At 50.0% G+C, this 23,026-nt stretch overlaps 2 protein-coding genes across 2 annotated transcripts; both read right to left on the bottom strand.

The window, feature by feature from the left end:
* Positions 1-163: 163 nt before the first annotated feature.
* Positions 164-2,356, bottom strand: F2RL3 (F2R like thrombin or trypsin receptor 3). The gene is given in 3 exon segments (XM_030966847.1): positions 164-499; positions 501-1,240; positions 2,281-2,356. Coding segments are annotated over 3 exon segments (1,152 nt in total).
* A 5,381-nt stretch (positions 2,357-7,737) lies between these two features.
* SIN3B (SIN3 transcription regulator family member B) lies at positions 7,738-22,783 on the bottom strand. The gene is made up of 19 exons (XM_030966793.1): positions 22,673-22,783; positions 22,000-22,106; positions 20,948-21,101; positions 19,594-19,857; positions 19,114-19,257; positions 18,783-18,905; positions 18,221-18,310; positions 17,858-17,976; positions 17,040-17,247; positions 16,310-16,426; positions 15,646-15,884; positions 14,953-15,136; positions 14,154-14,748; positions 13,041-13,210; positions 12,067-12,240; positions 11,683-11,775; positions 11,292-11,386; positions 10,667-10,871; positions 7,738-10,266 (listed from the first exon to the last, which is right to left on the bottom strand). The coding sequence occupies exons 1-19, from the start codon at positions 22,781-22,783 to the stop codon at positions 10,036-10,038; spliced, it is 3,423 nt and encodes a 1,140-aa protein (XP_030822653.1). The 3' UTR covers positions 7,738-10,035.
* Positions 22,784-23,026: the final 243 nt, after the last annotated feature.

Raw genomic sequence — 23,026 nt, 5'->3', positions numbered from 1 at the left:
TGTCTGGGCAAAGAGCCCCACAGCCTGGCTTTATTCATCCTTATCAGTGCAGACAGGGGAAAGCACTTGGCTCCTGGGAAACGCTGTTCTGGGTGAAACTTGTGGAATTCCAGTGCTGAATTCCTCTTATCCCCTCTGTGTGCATGATGAGTGCCCTGGAGGCTCACACCAGCGAGTGCTTGGAACGGGGCAGCGGCAGCGTTTCCTTGGAGGTCTTTAGGGATGTGGTGGTTTTTTTGCTGCCCCTGAACACTTTCCTCCTCACCTTCTCCCGAAAATCCTCCGACACGTAGTAATAGACAAAGGGATCAGCGCAACTGTTGAAGGTGCTGAGGGCCAGGCTGACCATGTAGCTGAGGTACAGCCGGCCGTGCAGCCTGGAGAAGGGGCTGGAGTAGTGAAGCAGCAGCAGGATGTTACTGGGAGCATAAAAAACCACGAGGGTGACCACCATGAGGGCTGTGAGCTTGGCAGCGTGGCCGTAGCGGCGGCCCCCGCAGCAGGAGGATGCGCAGCACTGCGCCCGAGCTCAGCACCAGCAGCACCAGCGGCAGCAGGAAGGCGCAGGAGATCAGCACCACAAAATAATAAAAGTAGAACCCATCATCTTCATGCCGGGGCAGGACATCGTGGCACAGCGTGAGGCCTGCCCCGAGCAGGGGGTAGGATTGCTGCTGCAGGGTCAGGGGCAGCGTCAGGGCGGCAGAGCAGAGCCAGACCCCAGCACAGGTGCTGGCGGCCAAGGTGGGAGTGCGGAAAGCACGGGAGGAGAAGGGGTGAGCCACGGCCAGGTAGCGATCCACGCTGATGCAGCTGAGCAGCAGCACGGAGCAGTACATGTTGCCGTAGAACAGGGCCGTGGTGAGGCGGCACAGCCCTTCTCCAAAGGGCCAGTGGTTGCCCAGGAAGTAGTAGGAGATCTTGAAGGGCAGCACGGAGATGAGCAGCAGGTCGGCCATGGCCAGGTTCATCAGGAACACGGTGGGGGCCCGGCGCTCGGCCCGCGCGGCCAGCACCCACAGGGCCAGGGCGTTGGAGGGCAGCCCCAGCAGGAACACCAGGACATACAGACACGGGATGAGGCGCACAGTGACGGCACTGCCCAGCTGGGCACGGGTGGCCTCGGGGATCAGCAGGTAGGTGACGTTGTTGACCGTGGCCTCGTCCCCCGGAATGGCTCGGAGACAAGGGGTGACCTCTGGTGCACCGGGCTGCTCGCTGGTGCTGTTCTGGGAGTAATCTGGGAGGGGAAGGAGGCCTGTTACTCACTCAGTCTGTTCCTTATTCAGTTTGTTCCTCAGCCTGTTCCTCACTCAGCCCATTCCTCATTCAGCCTGTTACACACTCAGCCCGTTCCTCACTGAGCCTGTTCCTCATTCAGTCTGTTCTTCACTCAGTTTGTTCCTCACTCAGCCTGTTCCTCACTCAGTCAGTTCCTCACTCAGCCTGTTACACACTCAGCCCATTCCTCACTGAGCCTGTTCCTTACTCAGCCTGTTCCTCACTCAGTCTGTTCCTCACTCAGCCTGTTCCCTCATTCAGTCTGCCTGTTCCTCACTCAGTCTGTTCCTCACTCAGCCTGTTCCTCACTCAGCCTGTCCCTCACTCAGCTGGACATTTGTACAGGCTGAGCACACAGCTCACCCCAAAGGCAGCTCTTTGTCTTTTCTGTTGGGGTCCCTACAACTGGGAATGTTCTGGAAAGGCTGTTGAGTGGACAGAAAAAGCTGGCAGAGTTATGTGTGCAGGAGCCACCCTCAGCCACCTTTATGAGAACAGCCCTGATTCCTTTGCCCTGTGGTTTCCCACAGCTCACAAGGGACTGTGATGCTCTACAGCCATCAGCCAGCCTGGGAATTCAGAGAGAAATTCCCCTGTACAGCCATGAACAGGCCTGGGAATCCATCCAGAGAGAAATTCCCCTGTACAGCCATGAACAGGCCTGGGAATCCAGAGAACAATTCCTCTGCTGGGCTTTCACAACAATCCAAAGTTCTGGAGCCACTCCAGTGTAAAGTTGTGGCTCTGGGTGTATAATTAACTGAAGATTTAGCTTTTGTGTCCTTTCTGGTTTACTGCTCCTCTATTTTTCCTTCCTCTTTCTAGTTTCTTCCACCCCAGCTGCTATATCACCTCTGTTCCACAAGAGCCCACACGAAGCTCTATCAGAGCATCCTCCCATGTGAATCCATTAAAGAAAGAGCTTCCAGGGACTTTACAAAGATCCAAACACCCAGCACTTTAACAAGAGGCAGCTTTGAACTCAAAGCAGACACTCACCATCATAGTCTGAGGCCAGGCAGAGTCCCCAGAGGGCCCAGCAGAGCAGGAGCTGCCTGTTCCCAAGGGTGCCCATGGCAGTGCAGGGTCTGGCAGAGCCCAGAGCTGTGTGGGAGCAGCAGCAGCAGCAGCAGAAGGGACCCTGCTTACGCATTTCCTGCTCCTGCTGCTCCTTAATTTTCGGAAGGAGCGGGGCAGGATGAGGGGATGGAGGGGTTGGCACCACTGGACACCCCCAGCGTCAGAGTGGGACTGGGAGGGGCTTGTTCACCCTGGCCTGAAGTGTTTTCGGGCTGCACTTCATCCTCAGTGTGAGATGATGGCTCAAGTGACTCATCTGGGTCTCCTTCCTGCTCCGGAATATTCCTGGAAATACCAAATGTGGTGGGGTTTGGTGCAGTCTGCACACGAACAGAACCCACGCAGCTCAGCCCATGGAAATGCTGCGCATCCTCCCACCACAGAGACCTGAGTGGCTCTGTGGGTGAGCTGAGGTCTTTTCCTGAAGCCTGAGTCACAACATTTGCTGGTACTACAAACAGGGAGATATCCCAGACACCAGAGCTGCAGAGCGCCCAGATCTGCCGGTGATTCCAGGGGGCTCCTGCAGCTTTGTGTTCTGGCAGTGGAAGGGTTTTAGTGTCAGCCTTGCAGCCTCCAGGTCAGGCTGGGCCCTTCTGTGTTCCCTTTTATTCCCTTTAGTTCCTGGCTAAACAGCACCAAGCTCCTGCACCTTTTGCTGCAGAGGATGGTTGAAAGTCCTCTGGGTTGGAGCTCTTTGCACTGGAAAGCAGCAGCAGGAGCACCATGACACGCCAAGGGTGGGTGGCAGAGAGAGGAGAAGCTTTGCTTCCTCTGATAAAGCACTGGGACAAGGAGAGCAGCTCCAAGCAGCAGGAAAGGAAAGGAAAGGGGCCTGCAAAGGGCACTCAGGAAGTCCCTGCTGGTGGGGAGATAATGGGGAGCTCCAGCCACCCCTGCCCCACAAAAAGCTGCTTTTTCCCAGAACTGAGCAGTCCCACCCTGCACAATCCCCACTCTGCCTGGGCTAAGAACTCAGAGCAGCACAGGGAGCTGCAGACAACCCAGATGAAGCTGTAACAGGCCCTGGCAGAGTTCAAATGAGCCTTAAGATCCTTTGCTGCCAGGTGCCCCCTGCTCTAACCCCCAGAGCAGGTCCCTTCTGTGCTCTGCTCTGGGAAGCTCCTAAATCTCGGGGGTTTGGTTGTTAATTGCAGCCCTGAAATGTGCAGGGTGTCTCTGTTTCGGCCTGCACATCTGAAGAACGAGTCAGAGCTCTTCACTTTTCGGCCTTGAGGTTGTTTATTAATTCTTATCTATAAAATTTTCTTTCTGCCCAGCCGAGGTCTGCTCAGCAGGGCAGCCACAGGCACTCTGACCACTCCCAAGGCGGTGTTGTCTTTTTATACTATAAACTACATATAACATATTTACACTTAATTCCCAATACCTATCACCTGTGTTAGACAGTGCACTTCTACTCTAAACCAACCCCAAAGTGCCAGCATCACTGCAGAAAATGGAGAACAAGAAGAAGAAGAAAGGCTAGACACACCCAAGTTCCTCCATCTTGTCCCCACAACCCCCATACCAAAAATCCTAAAATCTACATTTTCACCCTGTGATAATTTCATTATTATACTATTTAAACTTCTGTGACTTTCAGGTCCTCATACAAAGCTGGTCATTTGTTCCATGGGTCATAATCAAACCCGCAGGTGCTCTGGGCTGTGTGCCAGGGTCTCTGAGCCCCCTGGCAGGGTCCTGGGCAACTCTGGACACCCAGAGGGATGTGGTGAGTTCCAACACCTAAATCCTCTCCCATCTCCTGTGTCAGAGCCCCAGAGCGGCCCTGGCCACCACGTGCAGTGGGACAGGAGGGTGCTGGGCTTTGGGCTGTGCTCTGCAGCCCTTGCCTGGCCCTGCAGGGAAGGCAGGAAGGACAGGAGCTGGAGCCCAGGCAGTAGGAACTGTAAATTTGGTTTGGCAAGCCGAGGAGCAGCTCGTTTCTTTCTCCTCGCCTCATGAATGGCCTCTTCTGTGAAGGTTGCAAATCTGAGCCTGGCTGCTGTTTGATGAGATTCTTCTGTTCCAAGGAGAAAATGATCCTATTTCCTTTGCTTTCACCATATTCCCACATCCCTGTGCCGAGCGTGTCAAGAGGTGGAGTTCCACTGGCAGGGAGAGGGAAGATGCAATGTTAGATGTTTTGCTTTTGTGATTCTCTCAGGATTTATGAACCATTGCAGAATGACTCATGTGGCCACATATTTTCCATGCCTCAGCCAGGATCCTTCCCATGCTCTGTATGCAAAAAATTAGCCATAATCAGGTTCAGATAGTGTGCAAATCAGAGCCCTGCTTCCTATGGGCTGGTCTCTGGAGTGCAGCAGAGAGGGGTTACTCATCACTGTATCCTTCATTTTTCAGATGCTGTGTGATCTTTAGTGACTGCCTTAGATGCAGAACAGCTTGCCTGAAAATTCTGATGCCAGAGGTTTGTCACGGCTTGTTAACATCTCTTTAAGTCGTGTGATCCCTGCCCTGTGGGGTAACAATTTGGTTTTAAAGTAATTCATTGTGCAATAGATCATCTCCTGGGAGCAGGGGCTCTTCCATTCCGTGGCTCTGAACCCAGAAGATGTAATGCTGGAAATCAGGCTGGGGATTTCAGAGCTCAGAGGGAGGGTACAAACCCCACCTGGCCTGTCCCATATGTCTTGGAGGCTTGGAGGAGCAAACTGTGGTGGGTAAAGGATGGGATTCACTGTGGCTGCTCCGTTCCAGCAGCTCCAGGGGGTTCCTGAGCAGCAGCTCAGAGCTAATTCTGCAGGATCTGCATGTTCAAGGTGCCCTCAAATCTCTGACCCAGGTCCCCTCCTTCTCCCTGGGCCAGCCTGAGACTCTCCATGGCTCCAGGGAATCCTCTCCTCTCCTCCTTGCCTGTCCCACAGCTCTCCTGATCCTCTGGGATCCCACCCTGGCTGATCCCAGACTCTCTCCTCAGCCTCACCCTGCTCAGGGAGGCTTTCCAGAGCTGCTCTTCTGCTTGCTGGCAGTTTTCACTTCACACCATAAAAGTCCATGTGAAGACATTTTCCAGGAATATTTGAAGCTCATTAACACCCCTACAGCTCAGCGTTCTGGGATAGATTTTTAGGGGCCTTTCTCAGCAAGATAGTGACAGTGGGGTGGGGGCTACCTGGTCTGACACAGCCTCATCATCACCATCATCATTCCTTTTCAGCATCAGGACCCTTTGGATTCATTCTTTATGAAGAATGAATCCTCTTTAGCACAGGTTAGGAGTTCAGTTAACTCGGAGTTCAGTTAACTCCTCTTTAGCACAGGTTAGGAGTTGCTAGATTTTAATTTAGTCTGTGAATTGAATTAGTTAGCTCTAATCCAGAGGAATGGCTAAAACATGAAGAAAACCTCAATTTGTGTTTGCTCACCAGACTCTCTCACTGGTTCACAGCCTCAACCCTCCCACTGCATCCCTGTGATGGCGGAACAATTAAAAAACATCCTGGAATGTTAAATGCTAAACTCAGGTACTCCCTTTAGCAACTCTGAGTTTAATTGTGCAAACCATTTATACCTATCCCATCCTGCAAACCTGAGGGATGTTTTTAAGCTGTTTGCTCTTGTCTGATCCACTCCAAGATATCTCCAAGAGCTCCCATGTCACATCTGGCTGTGCAGCACAGGGAACATCCCCTTTGTGAGAGGGCCAAGAGAAGACTTGTGCAAAGTGGGCTGTGTCCTCTGAGAGCCCACCACCACCATTTTAATCCAATTATTCCGTGCACAGAGGATTGTTCTGGGGAGAACAAGAGTTTGTTTGCCTGTGAGTGAGCAGGGGGCTGCCCAGAGAGCAGAGCTGCCTTTTGTTATGGCAACGGAAGTGTTGGGGATGATGTCAAGGAAACTCCTATCAGCTCTGGGTCACATCACTACAGCTTCATTTGCAAAATCCACTCATTCATTTGTCCTGCAGAGCTCACAGGGAACACACTTCAACATGTTATTAGCCAGGAATTTGGGGAGGCTGAGGGAAAGGCGGGTGGAGGGTTATTTTCATGGTTGCAGTTGTGTTGTCTTAACCTGTAGCAGATGTGCTTGTGGGGTTGGGAACTGGGATCAGCCCCTTCTCTTGAGCCCTGTTTGTGTTCTCTGAGGTATTCCTGGGGCTGTGCCTCACCTCAAAGGTGCTGCTGGGCAGGAACCAGGCTGCAACAAGTCACTGCCTGGCAGGACACAACTCCAGAGCTGGAAGGAGCCCACCAGGATCAAATCCAGCCCCTGGCCCAGCATCTTTGTGAGACAGCTCTGAGCCTGGGCAGGGAAAAGCTGAAAAGGTCACAGAGCTGGGAGGGACCCTCAGGGATCAAATCCAGCCCCTGTCCCAGCACAGACACCCCAAACCCCATCCTGAGCACCCCTGAGGGGCTGGGAACACAAACCCTGTGGGGAACAGCTGAGGGAGCTGGGGGTGCTCAGCCTGGAGAAAAGGAGACTCAGGGCTGCCCCCATCTCTCTCTGCAGCTCCTGAGAGGTGCCTGTGCTCAGCTGGGGCTGGGCTCTTTCTCCAGCAGCACTGACAGAACCAGAGCACACAGCCTCAAGCTGTGCCAAGGGAAATACAGGTTGGATATCAGGAAAAAATATAGGTCGGGTATTAAGAAGCTGGTGAGATCCTATCCTATAGGTAGGATATTAGGAAAAACCTAATTAGGATATTAGGAAAAAATATAGATTGGATATTAGGAAAAAGTTTTTTCCAGAAAGGGTGATAAGGTTCTGCAATGGCTGCCCAGGGAGGTGGTGGAGTCCCCATCCCTGGGTGTGTTTAACAAAGCCTGGATGTGGCACTGGGTGCCAGGGTTCAGTTGAGCTGTTGGGGCTGGGTTGGACTCGATGAGCTTGGAGGTCTCTTCCAACCCCGTGATTCTGGAATTCTGTGAATTCTGTGTCCAAACGCTCCTGGAGCTCTGGCAGCCTCGGCACCATTCCCTGGGGAGCCTGGGCAGTGCCCAGCAGCCTCGGGGGGCAGAACCTTGCCCTGAGCTCCATGCCAAGGCCTGGCCCAGCTCCAGCCCTTCCAATGTTTGCTTTGAGACCTCTCTGGTGGAGCAACTGTGCCACCCCCTGGGCTCCCTGCTGCAGGAAGGGTTTTGGTGAGTGCAGCCCCAGCTCCTGTGTGGGATCTCTGCTTGCAGGGAATGTATTTCCCCTTTCCATCAGCAGTGCACTGCTCACACCCTCACACAGCACTTGCTGACACACAGCTGCATCAGCCTGTCCAGGAACTTCAACCCTTCCATTGCATTTTTCTCCCATTTAAAATCCAGTTTCAGGTAAAAGACAACCAATTCTGGAGGTTGTCACAAAGTTTAAATTAGTTGGAAAGAAATGTAAAACACTGAGAGCTGCAGACTTTTAAAATCAATATTTTATTTTACTTGAATGTGCAAATAAATATAAAAAAAACTACATTCAAGGAGCTGGCAAAGCAATTACAAGCCCAAAAGCAAAGATCCTTCAAACAAATGGAAGAACAAACTCTTGACTCAAGGTCGTGCAGTTACACAGCTGAAACCCTCAGACATGAACAAGCCCCTCTCAAACCTGCCTGATATTCCCTTCACAGCCCTTGCTACTCTCAGCTTTGAGACAATAGCACTGTAAAGGGCAAAAGTCTTGCTTAATCAGTTCAGATTATAAATTAAGGTTTACAAAATAAGGATGCTTAAAAATACCTGAAGTACACTTAGAATGGGTGATGGAACAGGACGGTGCCCAGGTGTGTTGCCCACCTTGGGACACCTGGAATCAAATGCATTTTAAGCCACAAGTTGCCACCTATTTTCTAGTAAACAGTTTTCTGTATCATAAAACCATAAAATTTGGCACAATTGTCATCTCCACTGGGAGACAGCAGAGAGGTGAGCAGGACTGAGGTGTGTTTTGGTGAGCTGGCTGGAAGGGAAAGGGGGACACTGTGCTTGGCACTGGGCTTGTCCCCCTGCTCCCCCCAGCCCCTGCAGAGCCTTGTGGTCTCTTATCACTGCAATGAGGGCAGGAGAAGAACCTTCAGATCACTTCAGGAACCAAAGTTTAGCAGAGACCCAGCCCAGGAGAACATGGGCTCTTGAGAAGTCTCTGCTGGCAGTGGTTGTGCAAGTGGCCATGAATGCCAGAGAGTGGCCTCCCTCATCCCTCCCACAGATTATTTTGCAAAAAAGACAAAGACTTGAGACAGTTTTCTATTAAACATACCCCAAAGGCCAATTTTTCTACTGTCAAGTGAGACAATTGTGAAACCAAATGTCGTACAGTGGAAATAACCCAGGACAAATCCTACGGGCTGCTCCTTAGGTCTGGCAGAAATCATAACCTAAAAATCAAAGCCACAGAAAGTTTCAGGGGTGGGGGGGGGGGGGGTTATTGCCCCCAAAGCCAGGGAAAAGTTGGAAGCAAAGCTGAAAGGAGGCTGGGTATGCCTCAAAAATGTTAATTTTGTAATACACTCCACAGACAGCGTGCTTGCCCTTGGCCCCTGAAAAACAGGAGTGAAGTCACAGCAGGGCTGCAGGACAGACACCAGTAAATTTCCTTGATTTCTCACTAGATTAAGTCAGATGTAGTGTTCTGCAGGGATCAGGGCAGGCTGTGTTAGGCTTCATGGCAAAAAAAGCTTCAATAGCAGTATGGATGCTCGTCTAGGATGGTTGTGGCTGGATCTCCCTCTGCTCCTCGCAGATTTCCGTGTGTCCCTGCAAACCCAGCGCCTGTGCTGACCCAGCAGAAACAGCAGAGTCCGTGGGCTGGATCTCAGCTCCCAGCTGTGCTCCGGGAGCTCCATCTGCCGATGGCACCGATGTGCTGCAGCCCCGGAGCGCCGGGGGCAGGGCACGCCCAGGGAAACGCCCAGCTCCGGAGCTGCCCTCCAACATGCAAAACACAAACCCAAAAACCAGGCCAGACCTCGCAATGGACGTTCCTCCCCATGGATATTCCTCCCCATGGAAGGCAGAGTCTGCAGCAGCTCCTCAGCTCGCAAAGCAGTGCTGGCAGCAGGAGGATCTCAGGCTGAGCATCACTCCCATCCCAGCACCACAGCTCAGGGTTCTGCCCTCAGTTCATGCTCCTGAACACTTGGTTGATGAAGGAGAGTCAGAGCCTTGAGTGCTGGCCATCCTCGTGTCAGTTTTGGCATTTTTCTCACCAGAGCACCAGGAACAAGAGTCATTTGTTGCCTTGTTGGGTCACAGGGGCTCTCAGCCCTGCTGGCACTCCCAGGGTACAGTGAAGAGTTCTGCAGGCTCCAAGACAGCACAAAGCCAGGAAGATAAGGAATATCAAACCCTTGGAAGTGGAAGCAGCTGCCAGCATCTGCTCAAACACCAGCCCAGCTCCACCGCTCCAACAAAGCCACTAGTGGTAGTTCTCCCCCTCACTGAGCTGGTCAGCAGTGGCCTAAAGCCAGCAAACTGCTAAAAAGTGTGTAGCAATGCCAAGAGCCCCCTTCCCATAAAAGCTTTTCAAAGTCTCTTCATGATGGCTGGAGGATTACACTGCAAGGAGACAGGTCTATGCCATATGGAAAATACATGATAATCCAAAGTAAAATGCTGTTTGGATAAATATCATTAATACATACATTGCATTCCCACCACTATTCTCATAGCAAATGTGCTTCACCAGCAGAGCTCTGCCTGGCCTGGGTGCTCAGGGTGAAGCAGGACGGCGGCTGTACTGGACTCTGTATCTGTTCACTGGCACCCCATGGACATTCACTGTCTCACAGGTGGTTTTGCAGGGCACCATCTCCTCATCCTCATCCCCCATGAGCCAGTCTTGAACCACATCCACGGCCTCCATGGACACGTTCTCCTCCAGCCACCGGTTGTGCCACTCCTCGAACTGCTGGTGGTGCTTCAGCAGCACCACGGGCTGGACCTGGGAGCAGGGCAGTAAAGATCACTGAGAGGTTCCTGGGGGAAAAGCCAAAGCCCTCAGCTCTACCTGAGGTGTGCAATGCTTTGGGAACACAGCACAAACGGAAACAGGAAACCGCAGACCGTTTAACCACCCCTATTTCCTAATGGCTGCCACTCCCACTTAAAATTTGCATGTAAGGAAAGGCTGCTAAGCTAATCCAAAGTACAGAGCATTTACCAGCTCCCTTCTGTGTTACACCCAACACAGAGCAGTAACTTTTGGGTGCAGCTTGCAGGAATTCAGCCACAATTCCTGCAATTGGTACTGTGAAATCAGAATTATTGGTACCTACATTTTACCTCCCACCCCCAACCTCTGCTACCACCTGGGCTGCAGAGGGAGCAAAAGGGAGATGTACCTGCTTGGCTCTGCAGAGAGCTCCCCTCCTGTACATGTAATCCTCAGAGTTCATGATGAACATCATCTTGTGGGTGTTGAGCTTGAAGCGGCAGTCGACGTTGCAGGCGCTCTCCACCCCGATCAGGCGCTTCCAGGAGCTCTTGACCTCGCTGCGCAGCGCCCTCACCTGCTTGCACTGCCACTTGCGAAACTTCTTCAGGTTCCTGGAGCAAAACAAGGATGACAAAGCATGTGTCACACCTGCTGAAGTGCTCTCCTCAGCTGACAGGGCTCACAGCACAAATATAGGACTTGTATTTGCATGTTTTGTATTTCAGGCTCTCTCTGGGATCTTCCTCTGTATCCTCTGACAAATATTTAGTGAAATGGGAACAAAGCAGACCCAGAACCCCATCCAGAGTCCATCCTGCTCCATTCCAAACACAGTTCCATGAACAAACCTCAGTGCAGTGATCATAAATCTCTCTTTCAGCATTCCCATGCAGCTCACTGGCCTGGAGCAGCCCCTCAAAGGTGAGTGCATTCCCCCAGGGCTGGCACGGCACCCAAAGCCCCTGGCACAGGGGCAGGGAGGAGGCAGCAGCAGCTGCTGCAGGTGTGGCTCAGGGCAGGGAGCAGCTCACCTTTGCAGAAAGACCGGTTTCAGGAGGAAGCCATCGTTCTGGTTGTTGGGAGCTCCTTCTACCCCAACGTACTGCTCCATGTAGTTTGCCAGGTGCTACACAAGGGAGACATGTTCCAGTGAAATTTCACTTCATCAGGACAAACATCACTGCAAAGAATCTGTTTATTTCCAAGCTGATTATTCTGAGGCTGATTTATGTTGATACTCTTTTGCTAAAGCACCATTTCTGTCAGTGGCCACAGCCCCCTAAGTCATCTGCCCACCTCCCAGGCAAACTTGTCCTCCTGGCAAAGCCTCAGTTTGGAACAAGAAAGCACAGAAATGAGTTTTTCCTCATTCTTAGACATCTGCTCTGTGGTACAGAGATCCTATGATCACTGAAGTGTTACCTGGACCTCCACAGGATCTTCTGTCTGGGTTTCTTCTGTATCCAGCAGCTCAATGGTCATGATCACCTGTCCTTTCCTCTGGAGAAACATGACCTGGGATAAAGTTACAGAAAATATTTGCCACAGGGGTTCACAATAAAATGCTGCATATTCCCAAGTCATTTGGACAACAAATAGAAGCTGGGAGAGAAGCAGAAGGGTTTCTCAGTGAGCCACAATGTCCCCTCATTGCCTGGGCTCTGATTTTGGTACCTTCTCTCCATATTGCTCATTCTCTCACCTTGGAGCTTCCAAACCCAACTTCTCCCAGGTGAAATGTCACCTGGGAGATTTCCTTGAGTTTTTCAGTGATTTTGTGAAGTTCCCTCGGCAGCAAGGTCTCACCTTGAAGCAGTTCTCATCTGCCATGCACCGTTCAGCCTTCCACTGGTAGCTGGTCTCCTTCGCTGCCCGGACACAGCGCGATGACAAATTCCCCCCAGCAGCTCCTCGCTTCCTCTCATTCAGGTAGAGCTCAACCACCTTCAAGCAGATGTCATCGCTCACTAGATGGTGAAGCTTCCATTAAAAAAGGGGGAATTCAGTCAGCAAACCCGGGCCAAGAGTTAACTCCAGTGTGTCATGAAAGGAATGTAAAATTCAGCATGGCATCACACTCAGCTGAAGCAGAAAACTCCAAAGACTTCCCATATTTCACTCTCTTTTTCATGACTTTGCAATGAAAGGAAGAGAGGAGAGTGAGGGGCTGATGTGCCTTAACTATAAAACTGGGAGACAGATTTGAGTAAGAAGGACCTGACATTTTTTGTGTGACATTTTGCCTTAGATGTTTGTCACTATAGAACACAAAACAACATGAGCACACACACTGCTGCTTTCAAGGTGAAGAAAAAGGAAGTTTATTTTCTGATTTTAACATTTATAGTTTTCCAAAAGCAACAGTGGATTGCAGGGTGAAAGTGCCACCTCTCCAATGACACTGGACAAACTAATAGTCTATCAAATTTTTCTTCTTCTATAAAAGAATGCAAAACATTAAGTTATTTACAGAAAGTGTATGAGAAAGTTTGTTATGAGAATGTAAACATCAGAACAACAGATGTATTTTGAGCATGGCAGGATTTTGAAAAGAATGGAACTCAAAAAAAAAACATTGGGAAAGGTAAATCCCCTAAGATGGTTTTGGTATGGAAGCCGAATTCTCTCCCTAAACTTCTGCTGGGGCATTTCCCTGTCAGATTTAACTTTTCTCTGGATTTGCTCTGCGCTCAGTGCCCGTTGCTCTGCAGGGCACTGGGAGAAGCCTGGCAGTGTGTGAGGGGAGATGAGCAGCCCAGCCCAGCCCAGCCCAGGCTCACCTGGCGCACGATGTTCTGCACCAGCTTGTCCATGGTGAAGCCGATGTAGGCGTGGATGGTGAACATCTCCCTCAGGGTGTCCTCGTACTGAGTGGGGTCGATGTTCCCGTCCAGAAGGCTCCTCACCATGTCCAGGAAGGCTGGGTAGTACTCCTCCAGCTCCACCTCACCTGGCATGGGGAAAGGGAGTTCATTTCACACACAGAACAGGCAGAGTGAAGTCAAGCAGTGCAAGAGGCAGCATGTCACAGACATATTTTATGAAAAATCCTTTTTTCTAGGATCTTTTTCTCCTGAGAAGTTGAGGCCTCAGAAATGAAATGTAAACAATAATTATCTGCTGCTGTGGAATGCAACAGGTGCATCTTTGATTGGTCTCATGTGGTTGTTTTTAATTAATGGCCAATCACAGTCCAGCTGTCTCGGACTCCCTGGTCAGTCACAAGATTTTATTATCATTCCATTCCTTTCTATTCCTTGCTAGCTTTCTGATGAAATCCTTCCTTCTATTCTTTAGTATAGTTTTAATATATAATTGCAATATAATATATATCATAAAATAATAAATCAGCCTTGTGAAACATGGAGTCAAGATTCTCATCTCTTCCCTCGTCCTGGAACCCCTGTGAACACCACCACAGCAGCACTGCTCAAGAACCACAAAACCCAGTGCAGGGAGAGACATTACAGACAGGAGAGTGACATTACAGACAGGAGAGTGACATTACAGACAGGAGAGTGACATTGCAGACAGGCAGCTCCCTGCCAGCTGCCCTGACAGGCTGGGACAGTTTCCCTCATGCACTTCCAGGAGTGCCCTGGGCAATAACTATTTCTTTGTGGGGCTGTTTACATTGTAAATCAAAGTAACGGATTCCTACAATGAAGTACCTGGGAAAAGCTGAGCACAGTGAGCTGGCAGAAAGTGAAGCAGCCTGTGACACCCTGACTGCCCTGCTGAAGGAGCTGTGTCCACAAATCACCAATACAGCAGAGGATTGCACCTCCACACCCCTCACAGAGCTGCCTGCTGGCCCTGGTGACTCAGACAAACACAATGGAGCACTGGCACCCAGAGCATTATGAATGAACTAAGCCCTGCATTATTCTTACTTGGTTGTTTGAGTCTTAGCTCCATGGCTGGATCATTGGTTTTTTCTTTCCTCCCTTCACAGAGGAGCTTCTCTCTCTCTTTCTCAGTCCTATATTCCAGAAGCTGCTTCTGGGCCTGGCGATAAATCTTGAGGAGCCTGGAGCACAGAGTCTGGTGAAGGCGTAGGAAGAAATACCAATTATTATTGACAAAGAAGAGGCTGTAAACATCATCCAGGGTGTTGTGGGGCTCAGCAGCTGTCACATCACAGAAGGTTGCTTTGGTCTCCAAAGGACTGCTTGGAGGCCCAGGCACGTGTTTTTTCCGCAGCTCAGGAGTATCCAGGTTCTGCCCCTGGTGGTTTTCTCTGTCCTCATCTGTTGATTCCTCAGAAATGTTGTGTTCAGGTGGCTGAGAGAAGAACAGCTCAGGTATGAAGTGATGCACAATCTGCCTGATGGTTGCCTGATCCTCCTTTTGGATGGTGGGCTGCCTTTTCACATAATAGCTGATAAGAGATGCTGCATCTTCCAAAATCTGCTTGTCTTCATAGATGAAGATAAGATGAGGCTCGTTTGTGGATGAACTCCTCCCCTCTGAATGCTGCTCCTGATGCTGTAAATCAAGAGACAAACAGATAAAGATCCTTCCAATCCATGCTCAAGAGCCATTCCTGCCAGGAGGAACAGGCCTGTGCTTGGGACAGCTGTTTTTGACCCAATTTCCAACCACTTCCTCAGGTCCCAGGTGCTATGGACACACCTGGCTTACACCAGCAAGGCAGGGAATGGAGGAGGCCTCCCTCCCTGTCACACCCACCTCGTCATAGACACTCTCAATTTCATTCAGCAAGCTCTTGGAGCGCAGAGCTTTGGTGTCATTCTGCTTGAAGTTCACAGCCTGGTGGTCCAGGGATTTCAAATAGGCCTTCTCATACTGCTCCCTCCAAATCTTGTTGAAGCCCTGCTGGGCCTCCCTCCATTCTTCCTCTTTTGCTTTCAATCTGCATAAATGAACAGTCTACATCAGTTTAGATAGACAGACACAGAAACCCACCCAAAACATTTTAATGTAGCCAATTGTGGTGCAGCAAGAAGTTTTTAGTGGAAAACTGAAATTGATTCCTGGAAGCAATAAATAAATTTGAGAAAGTACCACCAATCATGATGAGTTGAAACAACACCTACAGAATCACAAAACCGTTTAGGTTGGAAACGATCTCTGAGATCATCAAGTCCAACCTTTGACCAATCACTGCTTTGTCAACCAGACCAGAGCACCAAGTGCCATGTCCAGTTGGTTTTTGAACAGCTCCAGGGATGGGGACTTCACCATCTCCCTGGGCACCCCCTTCCAATGTTCAACAACCCTTTCTGTGAAGAAATTTCCCTTGATGTCCAAGCAGAACTTGCAGCAGCGCAGCCTGAGGCTACATCCTCACGTTTTATTGTTTAAAAATGCTTTAAAAATCCTTTTTCATCTTCTTCAAGAACACAGCACAATGGGAATTACCTCTTAAGAACCACAGGGACAGCAGTAACTGGGTTCTTCTTCAGACTCTCAATGATCTCTGGTGCTTTGTCACCGTAGATGCGGTAGATGGCCCGGCGCTGGATCACTTCTGAGGTTCCCCCCAAACAATCATCCAGGCGAAACTTCTCCTGGTCCTCCTGGCTCAGGCGGGACAGTTTCTTCTGCACACTCTCCAGCACACGGATTGTGGCTAAATTGGTCTCCAGGACAACATCCAGCTGTTGAGAGTTCCCAGAAATCAGTGTCAGAACAGGCAGAGCAGCAACACGGAGAGCAGCAGCAGCAGCTCAGGTTTGTAGAAGGTGTTCCAACCCCACAGGGTGGAGCCAGGAAGCAGCAGGAAGGTTTTTACTGGAAAACAAACCTCTACCAGCTCTCCCAAAGGTCACATGCAATTTAGAACTGGATTCAAGCCTAGGAAGAACTATTAGACTCCAAGCACAGCACACCAAACTCCATCTCAAACCAAATAACACCAACAGAACTTTCAAGCCTAGGAAGAGCTATTAGACTCCACACCAAACTCCACCTCAAACCAACAAACACCAACAGAACTTTCAGGAATTGGCCACTAATAAATTCATCAAAATCCAGAGGTTTTGCTTTCTGAGGGAGCAGAGAGGGGGCTCAGCAGCAGAGGTACCTCAAAGCGCTCGTCCTCGCAGCGGTGCAGCTGTTCCTCATATGGAGTCTTCTTGGAGCTGACAAAAGTGGAATCTTCAGACCAGGATGGAAATGAAACCCAGGTATCATTTAACACCTGCAACAGTGCAGAGACATGACACTGAGCCTTGTGAGCCCAGAGCTGGTCTCATGGTGTTTTCTCTCTTGTATTTTTGCATAGTTCTTTCCTGAGGTTCTATAGGATATTCCAGACCTAATTCCCAGGTCACTGCCCCATATATTTGAGGTCTGTGTGGAACTGCAGGGCCCTGTTCAGAAAACTCAACACCTTCACTATCACCTCACAAACAGTGATCAGCAGCTGTAAATAAAGGAGACAGAGCCCCCCACAACAGCAGGAATGGTACCTCAGGCACTGACTCACAAGGCTCTTCCAGAGAAAAAATGTTCCCAAAGGCCAGACGGGCCCACTGCTAGAAAATCAATTCCAGGATATTTAATATTCTTTTCTGTCTATAGCAATAAATTTCTGTCTGCACGCAGACTCAAAAGGTATTAGAGGTGTGATTTGAGACAGGTTTTGATAAAATGGGTGAAATGTGGGTATTATTTCAATAAACTGGCTGAATAAATTGAATTAGCACCGAAAAGGGGACTCCACATGCAGCAGCTGCGGCATGAACCAACGAACCACCCCACTCTGATTTTTATGTGTGTTCAGGGATTGAACAGCTTGATCCCAAGAGTACCTCCTTGCAAATGGCTGTTCTCCCACTGCACTTTGGCTGCTGGTAGGTTTTTGGGAGAGCCCTGTAACTGGATCCGATGCGTTTGCAGGAGGCGTAATCGATTTCCCGGCTCATTCCGTCCCCGGAGCGGTCGCTCAGAGGAGAAGCAAAGGAAAGCTCTTTCACTCCAAGGAAGGACTTGAACTGTGCAAAGAGTTCTGGGAATTTCCTTCAAAAACACAAGCATTTTGTTATTTCAGTGTGACAGTTTTAAGGTGGTTAATAAAAGGGAGGCAGAAATATCTCAACAAACTCAGCAGTGCAGGGAGAAGTCTTTCACCAACATGTCACCTCTGTTATCATTTTTTCTGAATTGCTGTAGAGTTTGGGTTTTTTTTACTTAAGGTAAGAAAATTATTTCCCTTCACCACACAAACATTCCCCTTAAGTGCCTGAGGAGAAACTGATCCTTGCCATTTGATTCTCCCTCTCCTGCTGCAAGCCAAACAGCTCAGGAGGCTCAGAGCAGAGCTGGAGCTGTTTATCCTTCTCACAGCCCTGTTCTCAGATTTCATGTTTATACCTTTATTACACTTTGAGATATTAAATGGACAGTGAAAATATCTTCCTCACAATACTCATTAAGAGCTCTATAGATAAATTTAAAACTTCAGATTTTATTACTCCTCGTTTTGGATTAAACTTCATTTTCTTACCTGCCACGCACGAGATATTTGTAAATTAAAAACAAAACTTCTGTTAAAAAGTTTACAGTGTGCCCAAAAATAACAGAGTTGGACCTACAAAGTAAAGGGCAGAGAGGTAAGTTAGTAACTTACCCTAAAAAGGGTGTAACAAGCTGGAGCAACTCAGAGCCAGAGACCAACTCCTGGTTGAAGAGAGCAATGCAACGGAGAAAATTTTCATAGACCTCCTGACTCTTGAGCACCCTGCGCACCTGCAGCAGTGTGGAGAGATGATCACAGCACCTGAATGCCACTTGTATTGAGAAAATTATTCATTATCAGTCTATTCATCTTCCAAACCCACTTATTTTAATTTTTGTCGGTTTTTCTCTACCTGAAAAGTCAGGGAATGTCTTAAGTGCTGACACATAAATTGTACAGAAAACCAACAAATTAACAACCATGTAAAAGGCTGAAGAGGAGTCCAGAGAAAGTGAGAAAAGGACAAATACTGACCTTGTCAAAGAAGGAAAACTCTTGCAGTGTCCCATATTTCCCCACTGTTGCAACTGACAGATCTTTGGTACCTCGCAGCTTCATTTTCTTCTGTTAAAAGAACAAGCAGTTATATTTAAAATGTTGTGACTCAAATGTCATCAAATTCCACTCTGTTGACACAGAACAGCTCCCTGCAAAGGCTGAGACCCTCAATTTCCCCAGCAGTGATGTGGCATTGCTGTGTCACATCCTCACAGCAATCTCTGTCAAATGTCTCCCAGCTAAGAAGAAACAACAAAAAAAGAGAATCCCTTGAGATCCTGCAGAGAAGCAGCAAATCATCCCCTTCCAGGCCAATATTTAGCACAGAAGCTTGTGATATTTAGTATCAAACACGTTACCACACACATTTCAGCATGTATTAAAAATTCCCTTTTTCTACAGCAATTAAAATAACTGAAAATTTTGTTTCTCATACACCTACATACATCAAAGACACTACTCATTACACCTTTATGTCAGCAATTACTAAGCACAAGTAACATGAGGTTTTTATGAGTTTTTACTTGCTGGAAGATACCTTTGCTGGGCCAGAAACAGGACGCAGCAGCAGCGGCCTGGATCGCTTCTTGCTGTGCTCCAGATTCTTCTCATGCTCAGTTTTCTGGACACTGTTCACTTCACATGGTCCATTTCCTGTGAACTGAAGTAAATAAATAATGATTTCAACATTCTCCTCTCAAATAAAGAATCCTAACAGTACACAGAGCATGTGGTTAAGTCACCTGTTCTGAGAAAATCCAAACAATGAAGAGGAGCAACGTTCATTACTGGCTGTATAATTTTCCATGTTTTGCATATTCTACATGCAGAAAGAGCATTCAATATCCTGCCCTGCTCTCAGCACATACCAAAGACCTTTTTGCCTCTGGGAGGAACTGTCCAAACTCTGAGAGCAGATCTTCCTGTCCCCGGAACAGATTGGCCACTTCAGTGAACACTTCCTCCTCTGACATGCCCCGGAAGGGTCGGCCCTTGGTGTTCAGCTGCTCCTTCTGAAAATATACACACAGATGTTCAACAGAGTCAAAAGATCCCTCACTCTGCCAGAAAACTCACCCTGAGCCAAAAACATGAATGCCACAGAACTTGAAAGGACTCTGAGGCAGCCCCAGGATCACGAAACCAACTGAAGGTGTGTAAAGACAAGTCTGGCTACAACCTCTTTGCACCCCACAGTTTTCACATTTTTTGTCATTTCCTGTGAATATCTATGAAGACAAGTGCTTGGGAACTCTAAGTCTGTTCAACAGGCAGAGATTAAATTTGATAACCACAACTCCAACAGCTCCGGTGCCAACCCACCGCCTCTTCCACAGGAGACTTTTTACCTGGTAAGTGTGAAGAATTTCTAGAAAAGATCTGTAAATCTCTGGATGGTCAAGGAAACGTGTTTTGATCTTATTCACGTAACTGATGGCATTATTGAACTCCACAGAATCAGATTCCAAGGGAATTTGGGATTTATCTTCTTTGTAGGGAAGCTGCTGCCGGAACTCCTCGGAGCAGTCGCTGTGGTTGTGGGAGTTCTCCTGGGAGTAGTGCAAGACCAGCCCACTGCCAGGGAGTGCACTGGGAACAGGCTCTGGGGGCACCTGGGGGCACAGGACACACGAGATGGGTTGGAAAAAGATCAGGGATCAGCTCAACAACAAGCCAGCAGCAGTGCTGGCAAGGACTCCAGCTAAAAAATAACGTCACGTGAAGAAGGAAGAAAAAGTATTTCAGTCACCAATCAATTTCCCTACCTGGTTTATTGACTCCACCTGTTAAAATAATGCTTGAAGTTCTCCCTGGTGTAGGAACCACCTGATTTGTGGCTGTCACAGCCTTATTGGCCTGACTTGAGAGGCTGCACCAAACACCCCTGCAGGTTCTGCTGCCACTGGTTGTTGCAGAGGAGCTGCCACTTTTAAGGGGTATATTAAATATAACAACCTTACAGGTGTTAATTCCTAAATAACACAGAGATCTGAGGGAGCTGAGATTTAAAAGGTAGTTCCTGCTGCTAACTGGAGTTAAACCACAAGTTTATCAGCAGAATTCAGTTTATGGCTCTATTTCAGCTCCACAACCACACAATAATAACAAAAAACAAGCAGGGGTAACACCTACCTGTATCCCAGCAAGAGTGTCTCACACCAACAGAACCTGATGGGGACTCCATGATCTTAAAGACCTTTCCCAACATAAACAATTCAATGATTTCACAGTTCTTTTGCCTGTTTCCTAAACAAGTTTCCTGGTTTCTCAATGGGAGACTGGAAGGGCAGTTCTTCCAGGATCACCCCTTGAAATTTGCCACTACTCACAACCCACATTGGGAACCCATTTAACGATGTCAAGCCAATTATAATTTCAGTTTCCAAACATGACTGAAATATTTGGTGTTGCAGTGGTGTTTCCATGCAGAATCATCATTTCTGTGTAAGTCAAACTACCTGGTTTGAGAATAAATCAGGGGTTGGACCTAGGTGATCTTTAAGGTCCCTTCCAACCCAAAGCACTCTATGATTCTTTGAATAAACATTTAAATTTATATTACACCCATTAGCACAGGTTTGAAAACCATCTAAAACCACCAGCAACGTGCACTACACATAAATCTGCACAGCCTAAACTGTGCAGACATGTCCAGTGACACATGGAATAGTTTATTTAGGGAATAAGAGCTCTGGGACCTACCTGACTATTCAAAGGTGACTGTATACTTAATTTCCCATTCTTTGGAATTTCTATCCTGTAGCCCAGAGGGAGAAATGCATTGAATCCTACAATGAGGTCAGGATGCTCATGGAAAAGCTGAGAAACACGTCGGATGACTCCAGGTGTGTCAATGCTAAAATTGAGAGGGGTTTGTTACTTTTTTATCCAAATCAGAAACACAAGTTAAGCCCAGAAAATGCCAAGAGAAACGTGAAGTATCTGCTAACCTAAGAATGCAATTCTTTAAAAAAAAATTAGTTCAATTGGAGGGAATGAGCACTGAGAGGGGTTTGTTACTTTTTTATCCAAATCAGAAACACAAGTTAAGCCCAGAAAACGCCAGGAGAAATGGGAAGGATCTGGTAAATCAGGGATGCAACTCTTTAAAAAATAATTAGCCAAACTAGAGGGAATGACCACTGCAGCTTCACCCTGGGAATGTAATCCATGGAGAGGAGAGATGAGTGTGCAGGTTGGCAAAGGGGCAGGACAGACAGACAGACAGACAGCACCTCCAGGGCTGGCAGGTCACAGGTTCTGCTCAGGCTGCCTCCTTATTTCCCAGATCTGTGTTTCAAAGTGGAAAGCAAAAGCAGATTTTGCTTTCTCCTGTGGATTTCACCTCTGGAAAATTATGGGATGGGCAGAAATACTCCAGCTTCACATGACTGCACCGCTGTGGGACAGGGCAGTGAGTGTGCAGAGGGGGAATGATGGGGTGAAGGCTGGGGGGCTCTGCACAGGCAGAGAGACCCCACAAAGGCTGAGACCTGAGGGAAGGGCTGGAGCTGGTGGCATGGAGCTCAGGGCAAGGTTCTGCCCCCCGAGGCTGCTGGGCACTGCCCAGGCTCCCCAGGGAATGGTGCCAAGGCTGCCAGAGCTCCAGGAGCTCTCAGGGCTGCTCAGGGTGGGGGTGTTGGGGTGGCTGGATTTGATCCCTGAGGGTCCCTTCCAGCTCAGGCTATTCTGAGGTTCTGTGAAAGGCTGAGGAGCTCCCCAGAGTACCCAGGACTGCAGGACCTTGGCTTTACCTCTGGCTCTTGAACTCCTTCATGATCTCCAGGAAGCCGTTGTAGGTGGCGGGGTCGCTGCCAAAGCGAATCTTCACCTGGTCCAAGTAGGAAAGGGCATCCTCCACCTGTGGGGGGGGGGAGAACATGGTGAGCCCAAGCAGGAGAACCGGCCCCGGGGGAGCCCCGCAGCACCGGGAAGGGCACTCGGTACCGGTGAGGCCCCGGTGGCTGCCCCGGCTCGGGGGTGTCAAGGCACGGAGGGGCGCACGGTACCGGGGAGCCGGGAACAGGTCCCTGGGGAGGATGACCGCGGTACCAGAGAGAACAGCAGGGCCGAGGAGAGCGGCATGGCCCAGGGGAGGGGGGACCAGGCCCGGGGAGCGCTCACGGTACCGGAGGAACAGGACACGGTACCGGGGGAAAAGGATGCGGCCCCAGGGGACCCCACGGAAGCAGAGGAGGAGGGCGGGGAAGCCCCCGGCGCGATGAGGACAAGCCCCCAGGACATCCCCCGATACCGGCGGGTGAGGGACAAGCCCCGGGGGACGAGTTCGGCACCGCGGCCGGCACAGGGCAGGTCACGGCGGGGGCGGGCGGGGCCGTCCCGGGGGGGCTCGGAGCGGCCATTCGCGGGGGCGGGGAGGGTGGGGAAGGGGGCGATGGCGGCCGCCGGGGCGGCCCCCGCACTCACGTGCACCGGCAGCTTCTCGTGCGGCGCGGGCCGGCCGCCGCCGCCGCCCCAGCGCGGGGCGCTGCCCCCGCCGGCCCCGCGGCCGCCGCCGCCGCCGCCCCCCGCCGCCATGTTGGGTTCGGGCGGGCGAGCGCGGCCCCGGCGGCGCGCGCGGCCGCTGCGTCAGCGCGCACGGCACAGGCCACGCCCCCTCCGCGTCCCCGCCTTCTGATTGGCCACGCCCCGTAGTAAACCACGCCTCCTTCGCCCCCACACTTTGTGGCTACACCCTTACTCCAGCAGGCCACGCCCTCATCAGTGACAGACCACGCCCCCAGTGCCGCTTCCGGCCGTTCGAGCGCCGGGGCGGGAGCG

This window comes from Camarhynchus parvulus, chromosome 28, assembly GCF_901933205.1.
Source record: "Camarhynchus parvulus chromosome 28, STF_HiC, whole genome shotgun sequence".
NCBI classification, from domain to species: domain Eukaryota; kingdom Metazoa; phylum Chordata; class Aves; order Passeriformes; family Thraupidae; genus Camarhynchus; species Camarhynchus parvulus.
This window is presented reverse-complemented; position numbering and strand designations above follow the sequence as displayed.

Coding starts and splice junctions, on each gene's coding strand:
- SIN3B (XM_030966793.1), bottom strand. CDS start 22,783: ATGGCGGCGGGGGGCGGCGGCGGCGGCGGCCGCGGGGCCGGCGGGGGC. Junction 18,906..19,113: donor CAGAGGCAAAAAGGTCTTTG/GTATGTGCTGAG, acceptor TATTTACTTCAG/TTCACAGGAAATGGACCATG. Junction 15,885..16,309: donor GCGAGGACGAGCGCTTTGAG/GTACCTCTGCTG, acceptor AACTCTCAACAG/CTGGATGTTGTCCTGGAGAC.